This window comes from Thalassophryne amazonica, chromosome 18 (assembly GCF_902500255.1).
Source record: "Thalassophryne amazonica chromosome 18, fThaAma1.1, whole genome shotgun sequence".
NCBI lineage: Eukaryota > Metazoa > Chordata > Actinopteri > Batrachoidiformes > Batrachoididae > Thalassophryne > Thalassophryne amazonica.
The window spans coordinates 17,151,139-17,176,258 of NC_047120.1; the positions used below are offsets into that span (position 1 = coordinate 17,151,139).

The 25,120-nt window shown below is 40.1% G+C and overlaps 1 protein-coding gene across 1 annotated transcript; it reads left to right on the forward strand.

Annotated features, from left to right (window-relative positions):
- Positions 1–325: 325 nt before the first annotated feature.
- On the forward strand, positions 326–24,385 carry gpr142 (G protein-coupled receptor 142). Its single transcript, XM_034193757.1, has 3 exons — positions 326–460; positions 19,266–19,420; positions 23,427–24,385. Exons 2-3 carry the CDS (start codon positions 19,282–19,284, stop codon positions 24,383–24,385), a joined length of 1,098 nt encoding a protein of 365 aa, XP_034049648.1. The 5' UTR covers positions 326–460; positions 19,266–19,281.
- Positions 24,386–25,120: the final 735 nt, after the last annotated feature.

The window sequence follows — 25,120 nt, forward strand, 5'->3', positions numbered from 1 at the left end:
GAGGGTTCAAGCATGTCTGACGTAAAAACATATGAATGAAATCCATATAGTTTTTGAAAAAAATAAAAAGGACCTATACTTTATTGACAGCCCTCGTAGATAAGAAACCTTTCTTATATTTGTTTTTTCTAACACACTTTGATCTTTTTTTTCAGTCATTTTCCCTGTATGATGTTCTGCACTTTTTAAGCTTCACCTCTTGTCTTCTTCAGATAAACCTCTCTCTCTCTGTCTAAAGCCTCTCACTCACACTCTCTCTCTCTCTCTGTTCATCTCGACTCCCCTCTGCCTCACTTCTCTCCTTGACTCTTTCCCTGCAGCGATGTGCTGACCTTGTGGATTCCAGTCGTCCCTTTCTCTTCGGGGTTTGTGCCATGATGTAGGATCCTGTGTGGGGGAAGACGGAGCAAAGGACAGGCTGTAACCAGGTGGACCATCTCTGTGAAGACTGAATGTAAAGGTAAGAGTCATCTGCAAAGATGGGCATTTGTGAGAACGGTCATACAAGGCAAACTCATCCAAAGCAAACTCTGCATATTCCTTGTTTGTGCACCAGCTTTGGGCTGCTCTGCTGTAAAAGGATCAAATGAGGGGTTTTTGTGTGTGTGTGTATGTGTGTGTAATCAGCACTGTTGCATATCACTGACTTCAGCTGTTCATGCAAGGAGCAGCCTTATTGCAAAAGTTCTTGGGAGAAACACAGCAGGTCTGGATGACATCACTTCTTTTTTTTAATGATTAAATTTCTGATAAACTCAGTTTTTTGGCGTTTGTATGTCTTGGTGCTGTTTAAGCTTCAGTCTGTTGAGTAAGTACATTTGATGCTTTGTTTGAAATATTTGGTTAGTTTCAGAATTTCTGAATCTGATAACTGCAAAAAATAGAACTCGGATGTATCAACATTCTTGTCTTTTAAAGGCTGTTTTATGCCAGCCTTAAATATGTTTATTGTGCTTTGTGTTTTTATTTGTTTCAAGATATGTTACCATTATTGTGTCACAACACATGCAGTGTTCTTAGTGCTGTAGATTTGTTAAAAAGAACTTGTTTTGTATAGCCCCAATCTATATCATATACATGCATGTACACATACAAGCAGATAAAATAAGTATTGAACATGTCACCATTTTTCTCAGTAAATATAATTCTAAAGGTGCTATTGACATGACATTTTCACTGTATGTCAGAAACAACCCAAATAATTTACACATACAATGAAACCAAAACAAATAAGCACAGAAATTAAGATATGTGTAATAATATGAAATGACACAGGCAAGAAGTATTAAACACCTGAAAAAAGGGAGGTTCAAAAAGACACAGAAAGCCAAGACACCAGTTGAAATCTATCACTAATTAGAATGCAATCCTGCCCCTTGTCAGTGCAAATTAATATCAGATGGTTAAGTCCCAACTGAAGGCCTATAAAAAGGAGTGTCATTACCAAGGTGTCACACAAGAAACATCTCATGATGTGTAAAAGGAAAGAGCTCTTTCAAGATCTTCGAAACCTTATTGTGGCAAAACATACTAATGGCATTGTTTACAGAAGGACTTCTAAGCTTCTGAATGTTCCAGAGAGCACTGTGGGGCCACAATGTGCAAGTGGAAAGAACATCATTTCACTGGCGTAAGACTTGTGCCAAATCAACATGCAGATCCACCTTGGATCTGCTGTGGTGACTCCGAGTAAAAAACGAGGGCACAGCCAGAGGGACTTACTACAATGTAATCAGGTGGAAGCCTTTTTCATCACCAGATGGTCAGAGAAAGGTTATTTTTGGGTTGTGAGAAGGTTTTTTAATGGACACAATACAACCTCACTTGATGACAGAGCTAAAAACGTAGCTAGGAGTCTACACAATGATGTCATCATGTCACCATAAAATGTCATGTTGACCAAAAAATGATGTCGCCACAATGTGACAGCAATGTAGAAATGTTTGCTGGCAAAGGCTTTTGTACGAAGTATTAAAAAAAATTCACTAAGCGTGTTCAATCGTTTTTCCTTGTGTCATTTCGCATTATTACACATTATTTCTGTACTTATTTCTTTTGATTTCTTTGTATATGTGGATTACTTGGGTTGTTACTGACATCTGGTGAAAAGTTCATGTCAATAGCACCTTTAAAAATATATTTACTGAGAAAAATGGTGACGTGGTCAATACTTATTTTACCTGCTGTAAGTATTTGGACAATGACTCAAATTTCATAGTTTTGCATTTGTTCTCCTCCACAGGGGAGAGTTGAAAGGAAATAATAAAGATGTGTTTGCTGTGGCAGCCTTCAGCTTTAATTTGAGGCATTTAACAAAAACATTGAATTAATCATTTACAAATTGCAACCATTTTTGTACACAGTGCTCCATTTTCAGGGGCTTTACGGACAAACTAGACCAGTCAGGGGATGATACATGAACATTTGGAAGTCACTGAATACATCTTGGACATCATTTTCATCAGTTATTAAGAAATACAAACAGTAAGGTACTGTATTGTAAATCTGTCTGGAGTAGACAGTTTTCAAAACCTGAGTGACTTGCACAAAGGAGATGAGTGAGGGAAGCCACCAAAACACTCATGACAACTTGGCAGGAGTTATTCTCTCAGTCTGAGTTATGAAGGTGTTATATACCATACCATCTTTATTTATAAACCACTTTAACACAACCGCCGCTGATATAAAGTGCTGTACATTAAAACATACATTTAAATAAATGAATAAGAAATACAATTTAAAAATTGGTCTCACTGGAGCCGAAAGCCAAGAAGAAAAATAATGAATGCCTCTTTAACAGACAAGGGCAAGCTGTTCCACAATTTAGGAGCAACAGTAGAGAAGGCCCTGACCCTCTGAGCTTCCTTCTGGATCTTGGTACTTGTAGGAGTAGCTGATTATCTGACCTGAGAGTCTGAGACGGTACGTAAGGTTGAAGAAGCTCAGAGAGGTAAGGCGGGGCAACACTGTGAAGACAAAAAACAAACATAAGAATTTTAAAATGGACCCTAAAATATCCAATGAAGTGAGGCCAATACAGGAGTTATATGTTCTCACTTTTGAGCTCTTGTCAGAAGTCGTGCAGCGGCACTTTGAACTAGCTGCAGATGCGAAAGTAGCGACCGACTGACTCCCACATAAAGTAAATTACAATAATCCAGATGAGATGAAATAAAACCATGGATCACTGCTTCAAATTGCTGTCTGGACAGAAAAGAGTTCACTGTTGCCAGCTGCCTTAAATGATAAAAACTTAACCACAGCTTAACCACTTAACCACAGCTATAATTTGGCTGTCCAATTTAAAATCACTGTTCACCTTAAAACCAAGGTCAATAATGACAGGTCTGAAATAAACCTCCAAGGGTCCTAAGGCAATAGAGGAGGACTCACAGAGGCCACTGGATCCAAACTAGAGGCGGACAGATCTATCCTAATATTGATAATATCGATACCAACGCTGGTATTGATATTGAATGATCCTCATGTAAAAAGATCGATACTCAAGCTTTTTTCTCTCCTGCATGCACTGACTGCTGCACATGCAGATCCATCAAAGTCTCTGTCTGTAAGAGCAGCGCTGTGCTGTGTCACACAACACGGAGCAGCGCACCCTTGTATTGTGGTTTGTCAGCCCTCTACCTCAGGAGATTTTGTTTTAAGTTGTGTTGAGTGATATGTTTTTAAACAAAAATGTTGATTGTGATAATAAAGTATTTTGTTGTCATGTACAATGTTTGGCGAAATTATATCTTAGGTCTTTTGGATCCTTTGGATCTATGAAGCTTAAATATGAAAGAGTATCAGTATTGGTATCAATATCGGCAATACTGGGCCTGTATTTACTTGGTATCAGATGAATACCAAAATTCCCGGTATCACCCATCTCTAGTCCAAACACCATCACCTCTGTTTTCTTTTCATTAAAATTTAAAAAGTTCAAGGCCAACCAAGCTTTAATGTCATCTGGGTCTACCAGGACCTGTTTTATGGAAATAACATCCTTCTGCCTCAAGAGCAGATAAATTTGGCAATCATCAGTGTAACAATGAAATGAGATCCCATGACATCTGAGTATGGCACCCAGAGGCAGTAAATAAAATGAAAAAGCAGTGGCCCCAGAATTGAGCCCTGTGGGATGCCACATGACAAAGAAAGTGCCGATGATTCAGAGCCACAAATATGCACAGAAAAAGTTCTATCTGCCAAGTAAGACCTAAACCATTTAAGCCCACTAAGTGATGTAATCGAGATAATAAAATGTAATGGTTCACTGTATCAAAGGCAGCAGTTACATCAAGCAAAACCAAAACAACGTGGTTACCAGAATCACATGCAAGAAGGATATCATTATAAACCCTTATTAAAGCAGATTCTGTGTTATGAAGAGTTTTAAATGGAGTTGTGTGATTGTGACTGGATAAACCGTGCACAATGTAAATTTAGTTGCAGAGGAGGATTAAAAAAGATGTGAACATTACAAGGCACATGGGAGACTCAGGCCTAGGTTTGATCTCTTTTCTTGTATGCAAGTTCTCTGCTTCATTCCGCCATAACACTGTGGCTCCTGGTGCAAGAGAGCCAACTTATATGCATTACTTCTTCAGAGTTGTCTGGGTGTCTTGTGGCTTCCCTCACTAATCTCCTTCTTGCATAGTCATTCAGTTTTTTTGAGAATGGCCTCCTCCAGACAGACTTGCACCACCATACTGTTTGCAGTTCTTAATGAGTGATGTAGACCAGGTCCAAGACATATTCAGTGACTTATAAATATAAATATAAAAATAAATATTGGTGTATCTAGTGTTAAGGTAGTCTGGGGAAGGTGATGGTCTTGTGGTTAAGTGTTGGGCTTTAGACCAGAGGATCCTCGATTCAAAACCCAGCCAAGCCAGAAAATTACTAAGGGCTCTTGGGCAAGGTCCTGAATCCCCTAGTTGCTAGTTGTGTATGGTGAACACTTTGCATGGCAGCACCCTGACATCAGTGTGTCAGTGTGAATGTGAGGCATCATTGTAAAGTGCTTTGAGCTTCTGATGCAGATGGAAAAAGTGCTGATTTCCTCTCACTCACTCACTCATCTTCAACCACTTACTCCAATTAAAGGTCACGGGGTGCTGGAGCTTTCACAAAGTGAAACAATAAAATCCTGACATGTATGCTGGAGAGTCATTGGCACCCTTTGATGAATTTACAGTAAATCATCACTTTTGCAGCCAGTTGTCTTTAGACAAGGTAAGCGATGGACACATCAACATTTCCAAGTCACTGAATATGTCTTGGACATCATTTATATCACTCACCCATCCGATCCAGGGTCAGAGGGGGCTGGTGCCTATCCCAGCAGTCATAGGGTCATCTGCATTGTCTCAGTCCACCCAGGTGTAAATTGGTACTAGTCTTGGCTTGGGAAGTAGCCTGTGATTGACTGGTGTGTTTTCGGTGGGGGGGGGGGTTGTAGGCTCTCATCCTGTTTATACTATGATATCCAGGGATAAGCACCAGCAACAGTACATCCTATAGACTAGGCTTAGGATGTATTCCCCTCAAGTTATCTTTGGGAGAATACCTATCATCATATACCTATGCAAGATGCCATGAAAACCTCCTGGGTCCTAGATGGAACCTACCCAGGAAGACAAGTGGTCCATCCCCATCTCTCAAATGTAACCATCTGTCTGCTACAGCCAGGTGAAGCGTGGAGGGAGGAGCGTTACAGGAGAAGAGAGCCTTCTCCGCTTTGGCTCCGGAGAGAGCATCCTGCTCTGCTCAGCGGGACACTGCTGTCTGGCTCCACAGCATCTCCTCTGGTAGGACAAAGGAGCACAGAACCAGAACCAAAACCTTGTGCCACATTTCTCTGTGGATCAAAATGAAGGAAGAATGAAGCAGGCAGCCAGTTTATAAAATCAAAGGTGTCTTCAAAGCGGACAGACAGGGTGTAAGAACGGGTGTGAATCTCACTGGAGAGGACAAACTGCCCACTCGTGGGAAAACATTTACAGAAATGACAGTCTGCCTGTTTGTAAGGAGGGTTTAGAACTTGAGCTGCTTTCACATTGCCAGCTGAAGTGACTTGACAAGGCGCTGACCTGCACAGGCTTGAGACGAGAAACATGGAATCCGGGTGGATCTGGAGAGACCGTGGCAACTTCAGTTTGACAGTCACAAGGTTGATAATCTTCACGGTGAACAGACCCAGGTACCGTGGTACCAGCTTCCACGTTTCAGTCCCGAGATGCACATTTTTGGCTGAGAGCCAGACATCTTGCCCAGAAAGGTAGCGGGGGTCCGGGGTCCGATGATGGTCTGCATGGCATATAGTCCTGCCTCTCGTCTGAATAGGCAGTACTCCACGCCCATTGACAGCGTTGGAGGTGGAGGTGGGCCTGAACAGACGTCCAGAAACAGTGGGGGCTGGTAACCCAGAGAGCACTCGAAAGGCGACATTCCTGTGGCTGAGCTCTCCTGGGTGTTATGAGCGTACTCGATCCAAGGTAGGTGGGTGCTCCAGGCGGATGGGTGGGAGAAAGTAATGCACCGGAGGGCGGCCTCGAGCCTCTGGTTGGCCCATTCCGCTTGGCTGTTGGTTTGGGGATGGAACCCGGACAAGAGGCTGACTGAGGCCCCTAAGGCAGAGCAAAAGGACTTCCAGACCTGTGATGTGAACTGGGGTCCTTGGTCCAACACAATGTCCTGTGGAATGCCATGCAGCCGGAAAGACATGGTGGACTAGGAGACAGGAGATCAGTGAGCGTGGAGAGCTGATTGCAAAGGTTGGATATCTGAGAGGCGAGGACAAGCTGTTGGTCTGAGAGAATAGCAAGTTGTTGTTGTTGTTGTTGGCTAAGAAGTGCTCCCTGTGAGCCAAGGGCCTTACGAATCTGGTCTGCTCCCACCAAGTCCATGTTGTGGCCGGAAACAGAGGTTAGGGCTCGAATGCAGAGAAACAGGCCTTGAGTTCCAAAAATATAACAGTTTATTTTGCAAATAATTGAAAATATAAGTAGAATGAGCAGATGAACCAAGCACTGGAGGAGGGAGAGATGAGCCAGAGTGGTGAAGCAAAAGGTGGACTCCCAGACCAGGTATCAGCAGCAGCATAATGTAGAACCAGAGCAGGACCAGGTGGCTGTGACGGAGCTGATCGAATCCAAAAGCTGAAACACGTAGATGAGAGTTAGTAGGGCAAAAATCAGAGACAACAAAAGACAAGAAAACACAAAACTGTGGCAGACAGCAGAAGCACAACAAAATGTTAAATAATAATAATAAAATAATACAAAATAGCTGTTTGTGTAGAGTTCCTTTATTCAAAGAGCACCGCCACCTGAGAACATGGTGCCATTTTGGGGCCAATTGTGCTGAACTACTGAATGAACCCTTTATGTTTTCAATGGCATTTTTTTTTTTATCAGTTAACCACATACAGCAACACATCCAGGTACAGGTGCTATCAAAATAAATATAAAAATAGTTAAGCTATCAAATTTACATAAATGTACAATTTATGATGACTTATTTAATTAATTTAAAGCTTGATTTATGCTTCTACAGCTCTGTAACTCCGTGTCATGCAATGACGTGCGTGACAGTTTTAAAGTTCTCTGTCGCTGGATTATGCTTTATTCTGGATTAATTTGTCCCTCAACAAGCTTTTCTTTCTACAATCATCACCTCCAATTAAAGGTAAGCTGTACAATTTTCTCTTTTTCCAACTCCCTGTTGTAAATTTGCTGACTTTTCTGATCCATTTGTAATCGGCGTGTGCACTGCAAAAACTATTAAAATATGAGAGGAAAGAGTGAAAGCAGAACAGTGTCCAATCACAGCCTTTTGTGGTGTCTGATTTAACAGGTACACGTCCAGACTGTGGGTCCGTGTCTGAGCATGGTGTGAAAAAAATAAACAGTCTGGCTTTTAATCACAGAAATGACTCTGGTCCCACTTTCCTCAAATTGGCGAGTGTCAGAGCGCTAAACTTTAATTTAGTCCCTCTGTTACTGTGCACATCCAGACTGATCTGTCCGGCTGCATGTGAGGGGTTTTTAATGGAAATACAATGTGGTCGGACAGGATATTTTATCCAATATAAGCAAAAATCCATGAAACAAAATCCGTTATATACGGTGTTTATTACATGGAAAACAATACAAAAACATCCGGTTTATCCAATGACGGTTTAGGTGAGTTTTTCTGTACATGGGACTGATCAATAAATTTACCTCACAAAACTTTGACAATGAAGTCGCTTCTATCCCACACGGCTGACTTTATTTTCCCAAATTTTTCTTCTGTTCCGATCTGAAGGGAATCTGTACATCTTGAAGCCCTTGTTGTGTCTATTTGTGCATCCAAATGCACAACAACCCGGCATTTTCAGCAAATAAATAAATAAAATAGCTGGATTTACATGCAGATAGATTAACAATGAGCGCTATTTTGGCATCATGAGTCATGTGACTGGTTTTTTTTTTTTTGGCGCATCATGTCATTACTCTCTGAATAAAGGGACTCTAGTTGGAGGGGGTGTTGCCTGAGGAGTAATTCACTGTAGAACTGCCACTGGCCACATCACACCCATCTGCCAAGCTTTCAGACTATCCTGTTCACAATAAAACCCAACAAGACATATCGAAAAACCGTGCTTCGGAATATCGTGCACTCGTTTTCCGCTGACATGAAGCTGAGAGATAATACTTATGGTACGCTGGTAGCTCCCAGCGCTGTTCTTTCAGCTGCATCAGCTCCTCGATGAATAATTGAGGAATCATCAGAGCAAACACACACTTCAGCTCAGTTTTCTGAGCACTGGACCCCTGAGCAGCACCAAGTCCCAGCTTCCAGCTGCTCCCTGGGAAACGGAGCTAACATGGAATCTTAATCAGGAACATGCCGTGCCAGTGCAGACTGCGGGCTCAGCTGAGCTGCTTCCAGTTTCCTTCCTGTTTGAGCAATTCTTCATTTGACGGCATCAAAATGATGGAGGTCATAGGTCGTCACTTCACTATGTTTCGTTTCCCTTGTGTAAGAGGATCTGAACTGTCGGCGAGATTTAAACCAAGAGCTGGATTTAATGAGGCTCCTCTGACGACTGGCAGCTACTTTTTCTAAGAGGTGAGAACATGCAGCCCCCCGGGGACGCAACACGAGACCTCGATGAGACTCACATGCTTCCAGAACTCACCTCCTCCCTTCTGGACTGACGAACACCTCAGAGTGCAGAAGACGTGTTTGCAGTGATGCTGACAGGTCGGTGGAATACCTGCTCACAGTCGTCCTAGTCCTGAGTGTTTGTCACCACGGTTCCACATCAGGTGTTTCCCATCATGTCTTCATGGACATAAATGACAACATTAGGATTTGGATGATTTCTTTGAACTGCTTGTTTTCGCCAGATTGATTTGAGTAGAAAAACAAAAATAACTTGGCTTTAATTCTTTTATTTATGGGTTTCTGAACTCAGGAGGTTGGGTCAAGTCTTGGCGCGTGCACTGGTACTGCACATTGTTGCATCCATGAATAGCAGAACATCCTCGGGTCCTGGATGGGCAACCAAGCAGCCACCCCACCTCATAGAATAACAATCTATCTACCATAGCTTGATGAAACACTGGAGTCCCTGTAGCCTCCAGTTGCTGGGGGTATCTATAATTCACTGAAGAACACGCCGCATGTCCAAAGTGTTGTAGCTGTAGCTTCCTCACCAAGTGATGCTCCTTATCCGAGTAGCCGGTTGTTTGACTAAAAGTCAGACCAGTGGTACTCAAGGATTCTCCAGAGAGACTGACCCATGGGTGAAAAACGTACAGTTCAACAGCAAATCAGCATCAGCCATTTATGTCACCTGACCATCACCCAAACATCAAAGATTGACGTTTTCATTGAAGTCAATGTATGACATTGAATCAACATTATACAACAACACAACATCAGCGATTGACATCCCTTTACCAACAACCCAAGTATTGGAGAATGTGCTGGTACCACACTGTGCTGCACCCACAACACCACAGAACCACCCTGGCAACCGGTCTTCACCTGTATACATAAAATTCTAATCCGATTACATTTTTTCTGCAAATCTGGTTGGTTAATCGTGTGAGATTTCAGACTGTATAATATCAGGTGTAAGGTTGCAAAATATTCGACCGTTTCACACCGTTTAATGTATTACTCTGCACGTGCTGCTACACAGATGTTGATAATGGCACTATTAGCGGAGACCGAGAGAAAGTCGCGTACTGATGACAATGCCGAAATGGGTGACTTTAAACTACCATGCGAAAGTATTAGTGTGGATTCTGATACACATTTGTGTATCATTCTGTTGCACATTTGATGGATTACTCCACGCCCTGACCGCTGTTGGAGCGACACTGCCTCAACGGTAAGCCTGGCCGACCGAATTACCTACAGAAAACCGTGCACACAATGTAATTGGATTAGAATGGGAATAACCCCCTTGTGTCAGATGATTTGCGGACGTTCACGCTGGATTACGGTCGCAAATATCCGTAAAGCTCAATTTGCGACCGTATAACCAGCATGAACGTCTGCAAATCATCTGACACAACAGGGTTATTCACTAAGTATACTTAAAGTTTATGTTATACAACAATCCTCAAGTTTATATCATAAGTATACTTTATAATATACTAGTAGGTGTACTATTTAAACACTTCTTGGTATTACATTGGCCCACTTGTTCATATATAAAAGTATACTTGTAAGTAAACTTTTAAGAGTCAAGTGAACTTTACAGGTAGACATGTACTTGGAGGTCACGATTTAATTCATGAACATATACTTACTTCAGGGACTTGAGTGATTTTCCACTCTGATGCGGATTTGAACCATGGACCCTGTCATCACAAGCCCACCTACCTAACTCCTAGAACACAAAGCCTGGTTTTGCAGTTGCTCATTTATGTGCTCGCTGAAGACACTTGTTTCTTACATCTATAAAGATAAGCTACTGTAAATATAGTTGTCAAGTATACTTAGACCTTCCTGTGTACTTGTCAGTATACACCAAATATACTGAGCTTTTTCTGCCCATTTAACATTATAGACCAAGAAACTTAGTTTATATTAACAATATATACAAAAAATTGAAGTATGCATTAAGTATAATCTTTTAAATGTATGCCTGACAGTACTCGCTTATTTATTTACTGATTGATTAAAAGATGTACAGTGCTCGTAAAGTTGGATAAACTTCTTTTTTTGTAAGGGTCAGGGTGAGTTATCCTTCCAATGTCAAATCAATACTGATTGCAGATAGTGTTTTGATATCATAGAACCCAATTAAGCAACTCAAAATTTCTTGAAAATTTTGTTAAATGCACATTGTTAAAAAAAAAAACTTTTTCATATGTCAAAAATCACTGATCAGTAAGATCCTTTCCCCAGGATTGGGCCAATGTGGGAAAGCACATCCTGTTAGCTCAGTCAATAATTTTCACCTCTTTTTACCAAAACTGGAGCAACCATTTTTTGTTGTTTTTACTCCCCACCTCCATAATATTCATTCATAGCTCATCCAAACTCTTCCTTTTTGGAATCCTTGTGATCAGACAAATATAAAAAATAACTCAATATGATTGGAGTATTTTTTCTATGTTGATCTCTGTGAATTTATTATTCATTTATTAACCCCTACCTGGCTATCATACATTTTTGTGTAAGCCATGGTACACTGAGGCTGGATTGTAAGTCTGGTTTTGTCCTGTTAAATGGTACCGATTACAGTGGATCCAGACAGTATTAGTAGTACAACATTTTACTTTCTCACATTTTATGTTACAGCCTTATTCCACAATGCAAGCAATTCATTTTTTTTCTTCAAAATTCTACACACAATATCCCATAATGACAATGTAGAAAAGGTTTATTTGAGATTTTTGCAAATTTAGTAAAAATGTTATTAAAATTAAGAAACTGCATGTACCTAAGTACAACCCCAATTTCAATGAAGTTGGGACATTGTGTAAAATGTAAATAAAAACAGAATACAATGATTTGCAAATCCTCTTCAACCTATATTCAATTGAATACACCACAAAGACAAGATATTTAATGTTCAAACTGATAGACTTTTTTGTTTTTGTGCAAATTTTGGATGCCTGCAACACATTTCAAAAAAATTGGGACAGGCAACAAAAGACTGGGAAAGTTGATGAATGCTCAAAGAACACCTAATTGGAAACAGCTGAGTTTCATGATTGGGTATAAAAGGCGCATCCCCAAAAAGCTCAGCCATTCACAAGAAAAGATGGGGTGAGGATCACCACTTTGTGAACACCTGCGTGAAAAATAGTCGAACAGTTTAAGAACAATGTTTCTCAACATTCAATTGCAAGGAATTTAGGGATTCCATCATCTACAGTCCATCATATAATCAGAAAATTCAGAGAATCTGGGGAACTTTCTACATGTAAGCGACAAGGCCGAAAACCAACACTGAATGCTCGTGACCTTCGATCCCTCAGGCAGCACTACATTAAAAACCAACATCATTGTGTAAAGGATCTTATCGCGTGGGCTCAGGTACACTTCAGAAAACCATTGTCAGTTAACACAGTTCTTCACTACATCTACAAGTGCAAGTTAAAACTCTACCATGCAAAGCGAAAGCCATACATCAACAACATCCAGAAATGCTGCCACCTTCTCTGGGCCCGAGTTAATTTAAAATGGACAGACGCAAAGTGGAAAAGTGCACTGTGGTCTGATGAGTCCACATTTCAAATTGTTTTTGGAAATCATGGACGTTGTGTCCTCCGGAGAAATCTGTGATGGTATGGGAGTGTGTTAGTGCCCATGGCATGGGCAACTTACACATCTGTGATGGCACCATCAATGCTGAAGGGTACATCCAGGTTTTGAAGCAACACATGCTGCCATCCAAGCAACGTCTTTTTCAGGGACGTCCCTGCTTATTTCAGCAAGACAATGTCAAGCCACATTCTGCACGTGTTACAACAGCGTTGCTTTGTAGTAAAAGAGTGCAGGTACTAGACTGGCCTGCCTGCAGTCCAGACCTGTCACCCATTGAAAATGTGTGGCGCATTATGAAGCGTAAAATATGACAACGGACACCCCGGACTGTTCAACAGCTGAAGTCGTACATCAAAGCAAGAATGGGAAAGAATTCCACCTACAAAGCTTCAACAATTAATGTCCTCAGTTCCCAAACGCTTATTGAGTGTTGTTAGAAGGAAAGGTGATGTAACACAGCGGTAAACATACCACTGAACCAGCTTTTTTGAAACGTGTTGTAGGCATCCATTTCAAAATGAGCAAATATTTGCACAAAAATAATAAAGTTTATTAGTTTGAATGTTTGTATTCACAGTCTTTGCCATAAAGCTCAAAATTGAGCTTGGGTCCATCCTGTTTCCACTGATCATCCTTGAGATGTTTCTACAGCTTAATTGGAGTCCACCTGGGGTAAATTCAGTTGATTGGACATGATTTGGAAAGACGCACACCTGTCTACATATAAGGTCCCAGTTGACAGCATGTCAGAGCACAAACGAAGCATGAAGTCAAAGGAATTGTCTGTAAACTTCTGGGACAGGATTGTCTGGAGGCACAAATCTGGGGAAGGACAGAAACATTTCTGCTGCTTTGAAGGTCCCAATGAGCACAGTGGCCTCCATCATCTGGAAATGGAAGAAGTTCGGATCCACCAGGACTCTTCCTGATTCAGTCCTTACTTCCTCCACCTGTGATTTGAAGGCTAATATGAACAATGCATTTACCATCCTAGTGGGTTATTCTAACACATTTTTTTTTTATTAAATATTTGAGGTAAGAATAGCAATATTTCATTTGCTTTGCATTCACGTTTATTCCTTAATCCTGTGACATCTAAACTTGGCTTTAATGCAAAACCACTTGGAGTGTATATTGTGATAAAGTGGACTTAGCGTGACCTCTCAGTGCTGAGGCTGAAGAGGTGAACAAACAGCTGTAATGGATTCACTCAGGCACGTAGCCGTTCTCTTACAGGAACAATGACAACGTCATTATACTTGACAGATCTCCCCACTCCAAAAAAAAAAAACCTCCCCTCATGTTTGGAAGTGAAAAACATCATGTAAAAAGGATGTGCACAAATGTCAAAATTATATAAATAAATAAATAATAGATTTCTTTGTAATTCTATTTTGCAGTACAGACCAGTGAAAAAAAGAATCCCAAAATCAAGCTCACTCAAGTCTCAATCCAAAACGGTTTTTCTTACAGTTGCCGTTTTGCTGCATCTCTACAAAAACAACGAGACACTTTTCAGCACAAATACCGCTCCGCTCTGTGCACACAGATGTCCTGAATTACATTATTGATGAACGCTATTTGATATCTGCTCTTCTAGTTACAGTTCCTAAAAAAAGGATCCACCCCCCTGGGCTTTGGGATATTTTCATAGTCATATGAGCAAAGACAAATGAAGAAATTCAGATATATACTCAACAAAATATAAACGCAACACTTTTGGTTTTGCTCCCATTTTGTATGAGATGAACTCAAAGATCTAAAACTTTTTCCACATACACAATATCACCATTTCCCTCAAATATTGTTCACAAACCAGTCTAAATCTGTGATAGTGAGCACTTCTCCTTTGGTGAGATAATACATCCCACCTCACAGGTGTGCCATATCAAGATGCTGATTAGACACCATGATTAGTGCACAGGTGTGCCTTAGACTGCCCACAATAAAAGGCCACTCTGAAAGGTGCAGTTTTGTTTTATTGGGGGGGATACCAGTCAGTATCAAGGTGTGACCACCATTTGCCTCATGCAGTGCAACACATCTCCTTCGCATCATCCGTGAAGAGAACACCTCTCCAATGTGCCAAACGCCAGCGAATGTGAGCATTTGCCCACTCAAGTCGGTTACGACGACGAACTGGAGTCAGGTCGAGACCCCGATGAGGACGACGAGCATGCAGATGAGCTTCCCTGAGACGATTTCTGACAGTTTGTGCAGAAATTCTTTGGTTATGCAAACCTATTGTTCCAGCAGCTGTCCGAGTGGCTGGTCTCAGACGTCTTGGAGGTGGACATCCTGGATGTGGAGGTCCTGGGCTGGTGTGGTTACACGTGGTCTGCGGTTGTGAGGCTGGTTGGATGTACTGCCAAATTCTCTGAAACGCCTTTGGAGACGGCTTATGGTAGAGAAATGAACATTCAATACACGAGCAACAGCTCTGGTTGACATTCCTGCTGTTAGCATGCCAATTGCACGCTCCCTCAAATCTTGCGACATCTGTGGCATTGTGCTGTGTGATAAAACTGCACCTTTCAGAGTGGCCTTTTATTGTGGGCAGTCTAAGGCACACCTGTGCACTAATCATGGTGTCTAATCAGCATCTTGGTATGGCACACCTGTGAGGTGGGATGGATTATCTCAGCAAAGGAGAAGTGCTCACTATCACAGATTTAGACTGGTTTGTGAACAATATTTGAGGGAAATGGTGATATTGTGTATGTGGAAAAAGTTTTAGATCTTTGAGTCCATCTCATACAAAATGGGAGCAAAACCAAAAGTGTTGCGTTTATATTTTTGTTGAGTGTATTTTTGTAACAATTCTTAAAAAAATAAAAAAATAAAAAAATAAATAAATAAGTCAGTGTAATGTATATACAGGGTGAACACAAAAAACACTCCTTGGTTTCAAATATTTATATTTTGAGAAATATTTAAATTCTGAGTATATAAAAGAAAGAAAATATAATATTTTGAGAACCATCCCTGGTTCTCAAGATCACGTACCTAAGTGACTCTGCTCTACTTTTTTTTTTAATATTGGGTTATATTATAGAAGACAAACCTTACTGAATTTTCATGAATGATTTTACAATTTTGGTATCTACAGTTGTAGAAACTCATCAAGTTTTTTTGTCTTTTGCAGATTCTTCTTCAAAATTGTAAAATTATTCATGTCACTTTTGATATTATTATAAATGTATATATATATATATATATATATATATATATATATATATATATATATATATATATATATATATATATATATATATATATATATATCAATAGCAGCAGCCACTTCATGTGCCCACAGGATTTGACAACTAAATAGTCTTTCCAAAGACGGTAATTAAATGAGTAAGTGCAAATGCGAATGCTTCGTTCACATCATGAGACGAGACACATTGATTGGTTGACTGTTGCCTCAAGAGTTTCCACACGCTGGCTGAACAATGACGCACAAATGGTGTGTTATTGAAGGCAGATAAGGCAGTCCCAGCACATTAGGGAGAGTAGACCGAACATGCAGAGGAAACAGAACGGATGACATCCTAAAAGGTGAGACAGAAAGACGGTAATGAGTCACTGGAGGTTGGCGAGTGACCGGGTCATCGATGTCAGTCCATCTGTTGTTGACGAACTGGAAGGTAATTAACTGACTGTAGGTTTGTTGTAGTTTCTACAGTTTCTTTGTTAAAAGATCAAGCAAACAGTTCAGGAAGATAAAGAAGGGAGATCTGATATTAACTGTATTTGTAAAATGTAACAGGAAGTAGTGTACACGGAGAGGAGGGGAGAAAAACACTTGTTTAGTTTCAGATATGATTTAAGATGTTTCCAAACACAATTTCACTCATCAAGATTTGAAAGACGTATGTATGATCTAAAACCAAGTTCTTATAGCTTACTGACACTTGTTAAGTGACAGTCTCTTATATTAAGCGTAATTTGATATTTTGACAAGTTTTCTGTGTTTTTTCAGGGTACAATTGCTATTTAAAGTACTGTGAATGATACTATGTTAGATGATACTTGGTACACAGCAAAACCACCAGTGTTAAATTAACATGGATGATTTTAGCTCAATTTACTGTTCAGAAGATTAGTCCCGGAAGCAGTGGTGGGCACAGCTAACAAAAAGTTAGCTTTGATAACCGCTAATCCGCTAATTGAAAACTTAACTTTTATAACACTAAACCGAAAAACAAAAAAAAAAATTAGCGGACACACATGCCAAAAGGCATTATAGGAAAATGAGTCTCCTTCACCGGTTGGATGGTTTATTTGTGAAAAACCAACACACAAGTTTCTGTAACGTGTGTTAGTATTTACCACTAAATGTGCATTTGCAAATATGTTATTTTAATTAATTATTATTATTATTATTATTTTTTGTTTAAAAAAAGGCATTTGCAAAACTGAAAATTCTGTTTGTGAAGTGTAATTCACAATTAATATCGACCAATGTCAGTCACTATACACACTCCCATCCTGAAGGAGACTCATTGAATTTCCCATAATGCCTTTTGGCGTGTCGGTTAATGCTCAAACATTCAGAATTAGTGCATTACTTTAATAGATATGTGCAATATTTTCACTTTGTAAAAATGACACTTACCATTAATGTTGATAAACTCTCTGGAATTAATTGTTTATAAGTGAAAAAATCATGAGTGAAAAGTGCTTGCGTTTCATGTCTCCTGCCCACTGTCCATCTCATTGCATGTGGAAAGTAAATGACCCGTTTTTTGGCAACAGCAGCCGGCAGCTGGCCTAGTCCCTTCTGCTAGGGGAGGACTGAGCTCACAGTGGTCTGACTGTTGCAGGGACCAACATGCATGATTTTAGGGTTTGCAAATGTTTTTGACTGCTTTACTCACTATGCAAGCAAAAAAAATAAAAAAAATAAAAAAATGTTAGCGTACTGAAAGTTAGCAGAACTAAATTTAGCAGAAGCTAATTGGTCCACTGATGGTTTTCAATATTAGCTGAAAACCTAATCTGATAACCAAAAAAGTTAGCTTCGCTAATTTGTGGTTTGCGGATTAGTGGAACTGTGCCCACCACTGCCTGGAATATTGCTGTTACTAAAACTATACCTGGGCCCGGCTTCATAAAGCAATCTAATCTTTCAGTAGATTGGCCGTCTTACGTTAGTCGACGGTTTTCATGGGTATAATGGCTCCATTGCGCGACAGTTTTGTTTACTTCTGGGTTGGTTGTTGTCATGAACGATCCAGTATTTGTTTCATTAACTGGCTTCATTAACATTTACAGGTGCTCTTGAGTGTTCCATCAAGTGTTGGTACATGACAGCCGCTATTTTTTGAGGTAACACACTGAAGTTTTGATGACTAAAATAAAATTAGCCTCCTCTGTACTAGGCTAAAAACTTTAGTCGGCTAATGCAAAACTTTAGCTGACTAAGTGCTTTGTGTAACCACTAACGTAAAAAAATAAATAAATAAATAAAAATTTGTCAACTAAGTGAATTTATTTGACTAAACAAGATTAGACTGTTTTATGAAACCAGGCCCTATTGTTCCATCATTTTGACTGGACTGTGTTGTTTGGTGAATTAGGTGGAGATATTTGTGGGTTGTTTCCAGTGTTTTTGTTGCATTTATTAATGCCACTCGCTTATGCATGTATTTTGCTTGAGATTTTACATTCATAATTAAATGCAGTTAGTTTTAAGTTAAGGTGTAGTTTTTTTTATGTAGCACCCGCCAATGTGGTGTTAATGTTTGACCTATAACCTTTAGGACTTGTGTTGACAGTGACTGCTGTATGTAATGTATATTTGCACCAAAATGTACCATAAAGCAGACTTTATTTGAATGGATTTTGGGTTGATATTGCTTGTCCTGCTGTGTGAAACACCTCAGTGCTGTTGGCCATCAATGAGATTAGTCATTTTTATCCAAATTTGTTGTTAACCCCCCCACACACACATACACACACACAATGACAATAAAGACTTTTCTATTCTACTCTAAGTATGTGTTTTGAGTCAAGATTTAAATGATTAAACAAAACGTCTAGTCATCCGTCAGACGAGTCCACACAAAGTTGTAACATGAAAACCCAAAGCTTTGCCACCTGCTGACATCTACTTAACCTCAGGAACACAGATTAAATCTCCATCCTAAGACCACAGGACATGATGGACCACGATGCCACCTGCAATCCAACCATCTACTTCACGTCTGAGACCTTGGAGATCCTCTGTAGGACATGGTATCTGCTTTCACAGGTGGCGTCGTCCAGTCTTACCAGCTGCAACTAGATCCAACAGACTGACGTCTGATCATCCGATTCAAGCTGTTGACTTTCATCCAGTTTTGAGTTCGTGTGAAGTGACGAAGAAACAAAGAAATTCAGTCACTGCCTGATGTTTCAACGGTTGTGTTAGTGCAGATGTGAAACTAACTGACTGAGTTTTGAAAGCGTTCCTCTACCCTTGTGTTATTTTCCAGGAAAAGCACCAAGGTCATGATCGACTGGCTAAATGTGAGCGTGGCCAGCCAGCAAGCGCCGGGCCTGAAACCCGAGGAGCTCCAGAAGTCCAAATGTGTTCTGGGCTTCTTCCCCGTTATCTACTACAGTATTCTTCTCTGTGTCGGAGTACCAGGTACTTTTTATATACAGTACTTATAAATGTGTGGCTGTGTTATTTCAGTAATTTTTATGAGGTCCTAGTACTTGAAACGTCATTATAGGCTCCTTCCAGCCAACATCATCAGCAGGAAAGAGAGCAGATTGTAAAAAAGCATCCAGGTGACCACCGGGTTGGATCAAGACTTCAACTATCTTATGGTCTCCAAAGGGGGAATAAATATTAAAGACACAGGGACTGTTCTGGAAATAGTCGAAGTGATAAATCTTCCACTGTATGTCTGGGGAAAAAAAGCAGTATAAGTAGATAATGTAAGTATTAGAGTGCTTTAGACAAATTCAATTTATTTATATAGTGCCGAATCACAACAGAAGGACAAAGTAAACTACAAACAGTGTAAGGTCTAGAGACTCTGGACCTTACCAACCCCAGTCAAAAGGATTTGGGCAATAATGGCTCTGTTTTAACCAAACAAGTCCTCAAGCAGCCTGTTTCACAAATTCCAGACGGCTGGTTAGGCTGGGATTTTTCTGTAGTCAAGGGTGACTGTGGCCATCACACAGTTCAAGAAAGCAGTCGAACATAAACAAAACATACAGTGACCTCCAGAAGTAGTGGAACACTTGATATTTCACAAATTTTGATTTGTTTATGACATTTCAACTACAAAAAAACACAAAAAATAAAAATTTCCAAAATTACCTTCCTTAACCTCAAACTGAAAGCAAATCTCTACAACTTGATATAAATTAATTAAAAATGTAAAAGCCAAGGTGATGGGTTGTACAAGTAATGGATGCTTTGGTATAATACCTGTAAGTAATTGGTTATTGCCAGTTTTCTTCAGACAAGTCAGAGGATGGATACATGAACATTTCCAAGTCACTGAATATCTCTTGGAATTTATTTACATCAGTTATGAAGAAATACAAACAGTTTGGCACTCTGTGGTAAATCTGTGTGGAGTAGACAGTTCTCAAAAACCTGAGTGACTGTGCAAGAAGGAGAAGAGTGAGGAAAGCCACCAAGACACCCAGACAACCCAGAAATTACAGGCTTCAGTGGTTGTGATTGGAGAAATTGTGCACCGTGCATGTTTTGCATTTTGTATCACCAGTTATCATATACCTATAAATGATACGCCAATTTGATTGGATAAAACACTAAAGAATAAATACCAATACACCCTTGTGATATTTTTCACAGACCGGTAATATTTTTCATACCACCTGAGTAAAACCCACAGAATGAATCTCGCCTTGGTAATCAGCCAATCCATACATATGTTGTGATGTCACGGCACGTGCGATCCTAGATATTGTCAATGTGTAATTTAATACACCTGTTTCTGTTCTATTCAATGACATTATCAATTGAATGTGTTTGACGTAGATATTTTCAGTGTCTTATTACAACTGTTTAGAAATGTTCTATTTAATAAAATTCTGATTACAATTTACACAGAAGTTATTACTATTGCCTTTAGTGTACATGTATATCATAAAATCGTTATCAAATTGTTCACCAATGAATATGGCTTTTTACAGCCTTCAGAAAACCATACAACATTTATCATTTATAGGTATATGATAAAATCGTTATCAAATTGTTCACCAATGAATATGGCTTTTTACACCCTTTAGAAAACCATACAACATTTATCATTTATAGGTATATGATAAACTCATTACCAAGTTATTCACCAATGAATATGGCTTTATACACCCTTCAGAAAACCATACAACATTTATCATTTATAGTATATGATAAAATTGTTATCAAGTTGTTTTACCAATGAATATGGCTTTATACACCCTTCAGAAAACCATACAACATTTATCATTTATAGTATATGATAAAATTGTTATCAAGTTGTTTTACCAATGAATATGGCTTTATACACCCTTCAGAAAACCATACAACATTTATCATTTATAGGTATATGATAAACTCATTACCAAGTTATTCACCAATGAATATGGCTTTATACACCCTTCAGAAAACCATACAACATTTATCATTTATAGTATATGATAAAATTGTTATCAAGTTGTTTTACCAATGAATATGGCTTTATACACCCTTCAGAAAACCATACAACATTTATCATTTATAGTATATGATAAAATTGTTATCAAGTTGTTTTACCAATGAATATGGCTTTATACACCCTTCAGAAAACCATACAACATTTATCATTTATAGTATATGATAAAATCGTTATCAAGTTGTTTTTACCAATGAATATGGCTTTATACACCCTTCAGAAAACCATACAACATTTATCATTTATAGTATATGATAAAATCATTATGAAGTTGTTCACCAATGAATATGGCTTTATACACCCTTCGTGTATAAAGCCATATTCATTGGTGAACAACTTGATAACTGATATTACGTATACAGCTTCATGATGAAGTGGTATAGAGGAGGGTTTCCTTTCACCAAAACATTAAATCTAGGTTTGCATCTCAGATGTACATTCTTTTAAAGAAATCCTCCTCTATACCACGTCATCATTCCCACTTTCTCCACTCACATCCACAGAAGCCCCACGAGCCACCATGGTCACTAAATTTTTGAGAACTGCCTACTTGTGCTTACGTGACACAGATTTACCACACAGAACCACACTGTTTGTATTTCTAAAAGACTGATATAAATCAAGTCCAAGAAATATTCAGTGGGATGGCTGAAAAAGTGATGATTTAATCCTTCAACTTGAAATAAATTGCTTCCTTCCCCATATTAACGACTTAAATTTGCAATGTCCATATTGCCCACCCTTCTTCTGACTGGAGGTTGTAGATATTTTGTAGCTTTGTATGATTTTTAAATGTTTTGTTTTGTGTGGCCTTTTATTGTGGCCAGCCTAAGGCACACCTGGGCAATAATCATGATGTCTAATCGGCATCTTGATATGCCACACCTGTGAGGTGGGATGGATTATCTCGGCAAAGGAAAAGTGTTCACTAACACAGATTTACATGAATTTGTAAACAATATTTGAGAGAAATAGGTCTTTTGTGTATAAAAAAAATGTTTTACATCTTTGAATTCAGCTCAAAGTGTGTGTGTGTGTGTGTGTGTGTGTGTGTGTGTGTGTGTGTGTGTGTGTGTGTGTGTGTGTGTGTGTGTGTGTATATATATATATATATATATATATATATATATATATATATATATATATATATATATATATATATACACACACACACACTCACATGGTACACTACACTACACCCACTGCCATTTGGGCACTGTTTTGTTACTAAAGCAACAGATGTGGATCAGTACTAACTGAGGTTTGCTACATGGACACACAGACCAGATCTGGTCACTTGCAATATATCAAGATAACAGTCAGTCACTGAGATCAGATTTGAATCCGATATGCAATCAGTCTGTTTGAACTGACAGTCTGAACAAAGCCTTTCTTTTTTACTACCTGTGTGTCGGCCCTGTGACAGTCTGATGGCCTGTCCAGGGTCTACTCGCAAAACGACTGCTGGGACAGACTTCAGTCTTCCGTGATCCTTATAAGCAGGTTCAGACAATGGATGGGTGGATGGATGGATGGATTTACAGACAGGTTAAAACATAAAATGGTGAGAATAAACTTCATTATAGGGATGAATAATATATGTCTCTCACATTAATGTTGTTGTCAGTTCAGCTGCTCCGATTAATGTTCGGTGTCGCCACAGCAGATACAGCCACATTTGCATTGGCAGTTTGCACAAATTTTACGCCGGATGCCCTTCCTGACACAACTCCAGTTTCACCTGATGAAACACACACAGCCGCTGCTGTTCCAAAGAGGTCTCCCATCCAAGTACTAACAAGATGCTGCACTGCTTAGCTGCTGAGATCTGATGGGATCAGGCTCACACAGAGCCGACCAGCTGCATGTCTCTCATATTAAGAACTATTTTAAATTATAAATGGTGTAACTGTGATTTTACATGCAGTATCTGTTATATTTGCTCATTGTGTGTTTTTGTTTCCTGTGACTTAGTGAACATTCTAACCGCCGTGGCCTTGTCTCGACTGGCGTACCGCACAAAGAAGGCACTGTATTACTACCTTTTGGCGGTGACGGGCTCAGATATTCTCTCCCAGCTCTTCATCATCTTTGTTGGCTTCCTGCTGGAGACCGCCGTCTTCCACCGTGATGTCCCTGCAGTCCTGCTACACAGTGTCAGCGCTGCTGAGTTTGCAGCCAATCACGCTTCTATCTGGTCAACCGTACCCCTCACCGTGGACCGCTATGTGGCGCTGTGCCACCCCCTCCTCCACCGCAAGATCAGCTACCCAGCAAGGACCAGGAAGATCATTGCAGTGGTACTGACCTTATCCCTTGCCTCAGGTGTGCCCTTCTTTTGGTGGTCAGACATGTGGCGAAACAGTCACCCGCCCACGTCTTTGGACAGCGTCCTCATCTGGACACATGTGATCATCATCTACTTCCTGCCCTGCAGCATCTTCCTGGTGCTGAACTCGTTGATAATCCACACACTGAGAGTGAGGCAGAGGCCGCAGTATGTCACTGAGCAACACGGGTCCAAGTCGGCCCCGAGACGACGACTTGTGAAAACCACAGCGATGCTGCTAGCCATCACCTCCATCTTCTCCGTGCTGTGGGGACCCAGGACCATCGTGGTTGTCTACCACCTGTACGTGTCATCGGTTCACAGTGACTGGCGTATCCACCTGGCTTACGACCTGTCCAACATGCTAGCTATGCTCAACACAGCTGTTAACTTCTTCCTCTACTGTTTCGTCAGCAAGCCTTTCCGCAGCACCGTGGGGGACGTGCTGCTCTTCAGATGGGGGCCTATGTTTTCCAGGCAGGTCCTGCAGCAGCCGCGGGGTCCCACCAACGCGTCCATCTCTTCTCTGTACAGCGGGCACAACAAGCGGTCACAGGGGGATCCCACCACTTTGCCCCCTCATCGGACGGGCAACCCATCATGACCTTAAACCTCCTCCTCTTATTCTAAAATACCCATCATCCCTCAGTCCACCTCTGAACCCCTAAAACACAAACCCAGCTCCTGCTTCCAAAGACCAGAAAACTGATACGGACAAATAACAGTTACACAAACCTCTGTTTTTTACTCAAAGACTGAAGTCGTTGTATTTATTTTGGTGAGAACATTAATTACATTTTTGAAAAATGTATTTATTTTACCTGTGTTGCTAAACCAAGGAGCAGTGGCCTTGGTGGCCACCAAAACCCCGGCTTTGGAAACCTCAACCACACTTGGTCCTAATGTCTATGTGCATGTGGTGATAAAATTATTTGCTGCAACAAAGCTCAATACATTCAACAGGTGGCAGCAGGTGTCTGAGGTTTTACACACAGACAAGCAAACGTTGATGATGGTGCATCATGTAACCAGACATCCGTTTATGTTCATCACGTGCCTGATTTGCTAAGATCCCGGACAACGAGTGCTAAATTTGTGGGCTTTCCAAACTTTTGCATGTTGGGCTGGAGAACATTTTGCAGGTGATTTGCTCAGAATAACTGCGCACATGACAGCTGATGATGTTGACACTAATATGTACATGATCATTTTGCATGTGTTAATAGCCATAAACATAGAATGAAATTCAGGCAGCCACTATGCCACATAACTGAAACACAAAAATAACCCCAACAATCTGCTATTTCAAACATTTTATTATAATTCCATTTGTATTTAA